Source organism: Dermochelys coriacea, chromosome 4 (assembly GCF_009764565.3).
Source record: "Dermochelys coriacea isolate rDerCor1 chromosome 4, rDerCor1.pri.v4, whole genome shotgun sequence".
NCBI classification, from domain to species: Eukaryota; Metazoa; Chordata; order Testudines; family Dermochelyidae; genus Dermochelys; species Dermochelys coriacea.
The window spans coordinates 100,581,927-100,590,013 of NC_050071.1; the positions used below are offsets into that span (position 1 = coordinate 100,581,927).

At 48.2% G+C, this 8,087-nt stretch overlaps 1 protein-coding gene across 4 annotated transcripts in view; it reads right to left on the reverse strand.

The window, feature by feature from the left end:
• Positions 1-7,379, reverse strand: part of WDR19 (WD repeat domain 19) — a 111,374-nt gene extending 103,995 nt beyond the window's left edge. Inside the window, exon 1 of one of the 4 annotated variants that reach the window (XM_038401074.2) lies at positions 6,992-7,379. In XM_038401074.2, the coding sequence (XP_038257002.1) occupies positions 6,992-6,997 (6 nt within the window). In that variant the 5' untranslated portion in view covers positions 6,998-7,379. Of the gene's footprint in view, positions 1-1,808; positions 2,438-6,325; positions 6,345-6,991 lie in introns of those variants that run through there. The other 3 variants (XM_038401073.2, XM_038401078.2, XM_043513943.1) reach the window with 3 other exon arrangements.
• Positions 7,380-8,087: the final 708 nt, after the last annotated feature.

Genomic DNA, 8,087 nt, shown 5'->3' on the forward strand with positions numbered 1-8,087 from the left:
ACATTAAACCTGCCTAGTACATATTAGTAAATATAACTAATATTCAATACAAAGAAAGAAAGATAGGCTACAGGATAGACAATGTATAAAGGGGACGGAATTCTGTGGCAGGCCTTTCATTATACATGGAAAAGTGAACTTTCATGACAGAGACTTCAGAGCTGGTGTTGAACAAGTTCAACCTTAAAAACCTAAGATGAAAATAGTACAAATATACTATAATTTGTAATAGCAATTTTTTAAAAATTTTAAGTTAGAGAATTCAGACTTTTGCAAAGACAGCACTTTTGATTGTTGCTACTTAGGTAAGAAAAGTAAAAGTACGAAACTAAACCAAGTAACTGAACTGTAAAATAAAATTACCTTTTCTTTTCACCCCTTGCATGTGATAAAATCTGAAGATTATTTACAAATCCACACAACTTTATTCTTTAGCGATATTGATAGTGTTGCCAACTGTTGTGATTCTATCACAAGTCTCACAATATTTAGTAATTTTCTTAAAGTCACAGGTGCCAGATTTAAGAGACTGCATAAGAAGCTCAGCTTTCATTGAAAAAAAAAAAAAAAGTAAGTTTCTAGTATGGTGGATAAAAATACAAGATTTTCTCTAAAAAAAATTTAAAAAATTGACTTTTCTTATTTAAATTGGAAATTTTATTTAAACTGGATTTTTGATTTTATTTAAATTAGAAAAATTATAAGTTTTCTTTTTATAAATAAAACCTGTTTATAATGAAATCTTAATTTAATACAAAAATATATTAAAGGCTAAAATACTTGTAATCTCTTAAAATATTTAAATAAAAATAACTATACTGAATCAATGAGCCTCTGTCAAAAACCCCGAGTTAAAGACTTCTTTATACAGAAAAGCAGTGGCTTTTTAATGCGTCTCCTGCAGCTCTTTGCAGCACGATATTAAAACACTGTGTGATTTAATTATTAATCTAAGTTATTAAACAATCAGGATGTTTCTACTATGTTAGTAACCAAGTGAAGTTGATAAAATAAAACTTGGTCAATCATTTTTCTGTGAGAATAACCTATATTAAATAAAACAATGAATTCATAGCACTGCAGCTCTTTAGGGTAATGTTGGCTCTTGAACCACTGAGGTTTGAATATCACTGATATAAAGACAGAATTGTGGGGAAATATCTAACTTTTGAGATCAAGCTTCACAAATATGGCACAATAGGTCAGCATAAATAATTTAGGAGACTGTCTCATTTTCAAGAGACTTAGGCGAGTCACTTTCACTTAGGCATATTTGAAAATTTTCCCAGGCTGACCTGAAATAATCAGTTTAAATCACAGTTAAGTTCAGTTAATCCCTCTATTTAATAAATCACTTTTAGTTGTAAATATGAAATATGTGTTGATGAAAAGTTTATGTATCCAAAAACATTTAATTTAAATGTTGTTTTGTTTAATGAAAATAAATGTATATGCTGTTTGGTAAGTTTGTTACCATCCTAATGCAGCTTGACAAAAAGCATGAGCAAAAAATTAATTATCTAGTAAATAAACAATATATCTTTCATTTTCTAACATACTGAAAATGTACAATTAAGAATCTGAAAATATTAAGCTATACAATTTATAGTATAGTTATAGTATACCCCCCTAGGTAGTAAACAGATGTACCAAACTTACTTTAAAGGCTCTATTTAGTTGTAAATCAACATGTTTTCATGGTTATATCAACCAATGAAAATGTACCTTTCTTTAGAAAATAACTGAAGTACAAATGGGAAAGTTGTTTAAAATCTATGATTTAAATGGAGGCTTTCTGCTTAAATCACCTTTATTTACATCAATCCATCCTGGTTTGTAGCCCTCATGTTTGGAAGAAAGAAAGAAAAAAAAGCTAAGAAACTTGAAACTATGAAGTAAGTGCACCCTGCAGACTTAGAAATTGAAAAGCAAAGAAATTATTCATTTTAGAAGATCTCATGAGCTTTGAACACTTGAGGCTGGCAACACTATGCATGGCCTGTGGAAGTTTCCCATTTGAAGTTCATTCTTTAAAAAAATGGGACAGGTTTGATCAGAGGAAGGATGGCCCAGTGATTAAGGCACTAGCCTAAGACTTGGAAACCTGGATTCAATTTCCTGCTCCACCACAGACTTCCTTTGTGACCTTGGGCAAGTCACTTAGCCTCTCTGTGCCTCAATTTTCCATCTGTAAAATGAAGACAACAGTATAACCTACTTCACAGGGCTGTTGAGAGAATAAATACAGTACAGATTGTGAGGTGCTCAGATACTCCAGTATCACAGACCAAGTATCTAAGGGCTTGGCTACACGTGCGAGTTACAGTGCATTAAGGGAGCCCCGGGCGCACTAGCTCAATACCCATCTACACTGGCAAGGCACGTAGAGCGCTCTGACTCTGCAGCTGGTCCGCTCCTGGTACTCCACCTCAGTGAGTGGAATAACGTTTTGTGTGCCCCCGCTGGAGCACCGCGGTGCCAGTGTGGACACCCTGGTCTGTTAGTGCGCTCTGATCGGCCTCCAGAAGTGTCCCACAATGCCTCTTCTAGCCACTCTGGTCACCACTTTGAACTCTACTGCCCTGCCCTCAGGTGACCAACCGTGAGACCCGCCCTTTAAATTCTCTGGGAATTTTGAAAATCCTCTTCCAGTTTGCTCAGCCAGCCATGGAGTGCTCTCAGTGAATCTTTCCAGATGACCATGCCTCCTTGTGCCGGGCGATCTCCAGTATGGAGCAATGGCGAGGTGCTAGATCTCATCAGTGTTTAGGGGAAGAAAGCTGTCCAGTCCCAGCCTCACTCCAGCCATAGGAATTACGATTCCTTCGGGCAGATATTAAGGGACATGATGGAAAAGGGCCATGACCGGGACGCACTGCAGTGCAGGATTAAAGTGAAGGAGCTGCAAAGACCGCGAGGCAAACTGCCACTCTGGTGCCGCCCCACGACGTGCTGTTTCTACAAAGAGTTTGATGCGATACTTGGGGCTGACCCCACCTCCACTCCGAGTATCACCATGGACACTTCAGAGCCCAGTTCAACAAAGCAGGAGGAGGAGGAGGAAAAGCAAAGCAGAAGTGAGGGTGCTGAGGCAGAGGAAGACACCCCGGAATCCCTAGATGCATGCAGCCAGGAGCTGTTCTCAAGCCAGAAGGAAGGTAGCCAGTCATGGTGGCCGGTGCTTGGGGAAAGACAAACACCAGAGGCGGTTCTCAGTAAGCGGTTTTTATTTTGTGAAGGAAGTTATTCAGTGTGGGCTCTTGGGGGTGAGGAGGGTATGGGCTGCATGCATGCCTAGATGCGGAATAGGGCGTTGATGTGCTCTCTTGCATTGGGGTAATCGGCCTCAGTGATCTCTTCAAAGGTCTCATCCAGAACTTGGGCAATGAGCTTGCGCAGGTTTCTCAGGAGAGCCACTGTGTTCCTTGTCCCAGTAAGACTAACTTCTCCACGCCACTGTGCCGTGAGGGGCAGGAGGACTATTGCTGCACACAGGCAAGCTGCATATGGGCCAGGACAGAAGCCGCATTGCAGAAGAAGACCCTCCCTTACTTCCCAGGTCACCCTCAGCATCAAGATATCTTTCAGGACGAACTCCTGTGGAAAAATGTGGGGACAGTGTTCAGTATAGGGGCCCCATATCGCTGTTGGCTCTCCACAAGGCACAGAAACGCAGAGGACAGTACAGCCGTGAAACAATCAGTCACGCTTGACCCTGTGCTGACTCACCATTTTGGGGCTCCTGTGGGTTGTGTGTGCTCGCTTTGGGGCGGACAAATTATGCTATTGTGCAGACTGTGCTTGCCCTTAAGTACTGGGGAATCAATGCTCTATCTGGTGTGAACAATGCTGCCTCTGTTAAGTGTTGCATTTTGCCTTTATAGATGCAACCTTGAGATCTCAGCCATCCGTGTTCTCTCCAAAGAATCAGAAAGAGGCCACGTAGAAGCAAGGAAGACATTTTGCATGAAGTAATGCAGCATTCAAGTAATGAAAATCGAAAAGTGCAGAAGTGGCGGGACAGTGAAAGGAGGATCCACCAGCAGAATGAGGAGCGCTGGTACAAAAGCGTGGTGCTCCGGCAGCAAAGCACGGATCAGCTGATAAGCATAATGGAGCGCCAAGTGGACTCGATCCAGGCACTCGTAGCCATGCAGGCGCAGCACTACCGTGCCCGATCCTCTCTGCAGTCCTTGTCCCAAAACTCTTCCCCTTGTGCCCCCATGTTACCTCCAGCATTTCCCCACTTTCCCGAACATCCAGGTTCTTATCACCACCAGCTGCCTCCAACACCTGTAGCGTTACCACCTAGCCCTGAAAACTACAATCCTTACCCACTGCACTCAACCCCCATCACCATGCAGCATAGCCATCCTGAAGTGCAGCACTCATTGCACAGCACTCCAGACAGGAAGGCTGGGTATGATAACAGGACATACACAAATCTGAGATTGTACTGTTCCCCACCCCACCCCCTTGCCCTTTCTGTGTCCCAAGCAGTTGTGTTTCTTTTCAATAAATGGATTTTTTGGCTTTGAAAACATTCTTTATAATTGCATAAAGTAAAAGATACCTTAGCCCAGGAAAGAAACAGGCACTGCAAGTCAGTGTAGCAAACACAGATTCCTACTAACATTGGAACCACTGCACTTCACTCCCGTGCAGGGCACCAGACATCATTGGTGGCTTTCAGTCTCAAATTGCTCCCTCAAGGCAACCCTAATCCTCATAGCCCCACACTGGGCTCCTCTAATAGCCCTGCTCTCTGGCTGTTCAAATTCAGCCTCCAGGTCTTGAACCTCCAAGTTACATGCCTGAGTGAATCATTCACCCTTCCCTTCACAAATGTTATGGACGGTACAGCACGCGGATATAACCGCAGGAATGCTGTCATTGGCCAGGTCCAGCGTCCCATACAGAGAGTGCCAGCGGCCCTTTAAACAGCCAAAAGCACACTCCACAGTCATTCTGCGCCAGCTCAGCCTGTTGTTGAACCGCTCCTTGCTGCTGTCAAGGCTCCCTGTGTAGGGTTTCATGAGCCATGGCTTTAAAGGCTTTAAAGGCTCCAAGGATCACAATGGGCATTTCAACTTCCCCTACAGTGATCTTCTAGTCTGGGAAAAAAGTCCTGGCTTGCAGCTTCCTGAACAGGCTAGTGTTCAAAAGATGCGTGTGTTATGCACCTTTCCGGACCAGCCTGCGTTCATGTCAATGAAATGCTCACAGTGATCCACAAGCGCCTAGAGAACCATAGAGAAATACCCCTTCCGATTAACATACCTGGAGGCTAGGTGGGCTGGTGCCAGAATTGGAATATGTGTGCCATCTATCGCCCCTCCGCAGTTAGGGAAACCCATTTGTGCAAAGCCATCCACAACGTCATGCACATTACCCAGAGTCATGGTTCTTCTGAGCAGGATGAGATTAATGGCCCTGCAAACTTGTATCAACACGATTCCAACAGTCAACTTCCCCACTCAAAACTGGTTAGCCACCAATTGGTAGCTGTCTGGAGTTGCCAGCTTCCAGACTGCAATAGCCACCCGCTTCTCCACCGTCAGGGCAGCTCTCAATCTCATGTCCTTGCGCCGCAGGGTGTGGGCGAGCTCCTCACACAGTCCCATCAAAGTGGATTTTCTCATCTGAAAGTTCTGCAGCCATTGCCCGTCATCCCAGACTTGCATGACGATGTGATCCCACCACTTAGTGCTTGTTTCCCGAGCCCAAAAACAGCATTCCATAGAGGTGAGCATGTCCGTGAATGCCGCAAGCAAACTTGTGTCATATGCGTTACTAGAGTCGATATCATCGTTGGAGCCCTCACTGTCACTTTGGATCATAAGGAATAATTTGACTGCCAAATGTGACGTGCTGACCAGACTTGTCAGCATACTCCTCAGCAGTTCGGGCTCCATTCTTGCAGAGCGAAAGGGAAGACAGAGCGCGCAGTACAAAAACCATTGAAAAAATGGTGCCAAACGTGGACGGAAGCACACGGATTGCTGGGATGCGAAGTGATGCATCATGGGGCGTTGGGACAAGACCCAGAATGCCCCTGCCCCCTTCCCACAAGCCAAGCGCCAGAATGGGAAGAGGTGCTCTGCGGGATAGCTGCCCATAATACACCGCTCCCAATGCCGCAAATGTAGCCACGCCAGTGCGCTTGTTCCTGTCAGCGTGGACAGGCTGCAGCGCTTTCCCTACTGCGCTCTCCAAAGGCGGGTTTAACTCACAGCACTCTACATCTGCAAGTGTAGCCATGCCCTAAGGTATCTGGATAAGATAGAACAAGTCTGGTCTAAGATAGACACGCAGCCGTACTTACTGGTTGTCATGAAGGTCACGGAACTCAAGGATTCCGTGACTTTCCCTGACTTCTGCAGTGGCCCTTGGGACAAAAAGTTTGCCCACCCCTGGGCTAGGCCTATACAGTTGGGATTCAGGAAGAAGATCCACCCCCCCTCCCCCTTGGGCTGGTTATTCCCCCACTGCCCACTTCAGGGTTTCTCGCAGCTTCCTCTGCAGCGTGGCTTCCTGTGGGAGAGGCACGGGGCCGGCTCCGAAACGCCCCTCTTGCGCTCCCAGGCCCGTTCCCCCAACGTCCCACACAGCAGAGCGGGCCGCCATCCCCTGCTGTCCCCTGCAGGCGCGAGCCCCCACCAGCCCCCTTGCCGCTCACCCCTCCCGCATTGCTCTAAACCAGCCCCCGCCCCTCGGGTCACCGCTGCCCTCCAGGGCAGGGCACGTCAGCGTGTCCCCGAGGCCGCCCCCCCCCGCTCCACGCCCCCAGCCCTGCCTCCCGCGCGCTGCAGCCCCCGCCAGGCTAGAGCGTCGAAGCGCTGCAGGCCCCGGGCCCGGCCGCCTAATCACTAGGCCCCTCAGCCTCCACAACGGCCTGCTGCCGCCGCGCCAGAGGAGCTCAGGCAGCTGGGGGCGCCCAGTCCCCGGTGAGCCCCAGACCCGCCCCAATAACGGCATTTTGGAACTTTACCTTCATCTTCTCGCCCGGGGCTCCCGAGTCAATATGTCATGTGCGCATGCGCTGCCATTCCGAGGGCAGGGGGGAGCGCGACCCCTGGCGCGAACAGCGTCCCGGTCACCCAGGAGATCTGGGGGCGGGGGTCCAGGGAAGAGCCTCCGGCGCCACGACCAATCATAGTGGGAAGGCGGGGCTCAGCCCGAATCCGATCTGAGCGCGGCAGCGGCCGCCGGAGCCAGCCCCGCCCCCAGAGTGAGCGCGCCGCTGGCGGGCGGAGGCAGGAGGGAGCCCCTGGCCGTGCCCTCCTGCGCCGGCGGCTTGTCCGGGCTGCTTACCGGGAGGTGGCCGTCGGGGGGGCGGATGCTCTGCCTCGCTGGGCTCCCCGGCGCCGTTCCCCCCCGCCGTTCTCCCTGCAGGCCCAGGTGTGCGGGTCACGTTACAAACGCCGTTGGCAAGTCACGACCCTGAGGCGCTTACAGCGTAAACCAGACAGATCGCAACGGGGGTGGCCGATGGGAGACCAGGGTTACAGGCAGCACAAGGTCTAGGGCTGCTGCTCTTGCTGTCTACTGCCTCCTGGGTGTGACTGCGCTTGCTTGAAAGCACAGTTGCCAACTCACGTGGTAAATAAACGCCCTGCTTTCACGATAAAGCAAAAATCAAGCTCATCCCCTTTCAAAACAAGCCAATCCATAAGAACCCCAACACTCTGTGTGACTAGATTCCCCGCTGTGCAGTCTGGGACTGTGGTGGGCCTGCTGTGCACCCCTGAGTCTCCCCCCTGCTTGCTCCCCCTTGCTGGGAGCTGATCCCAAAAAAGAAAAAAAAAAGCAACAAGCTACATGCCAAACAAGCTACAAGCCAGAAACTAGCCAACAAGCAACTCACAAGCCAATTAAACAAACAACAACCAAAAAAAGCCCAATTTCTGTGTTTTTTTCCACAGGTTTGGCATGTTTGCTTGAAAGCCAAGCATGTTTTGTGTTGACAACAGCAGCCCAGCCACCTCTTAGACCTCCATGCTCTCCTGCAGGCAAAGAGTGGCTACACGGGAGACCTTACGGCAGCACAAGTCTTACTTACTTACAAGCTGTAAGGTCCCTAGGGT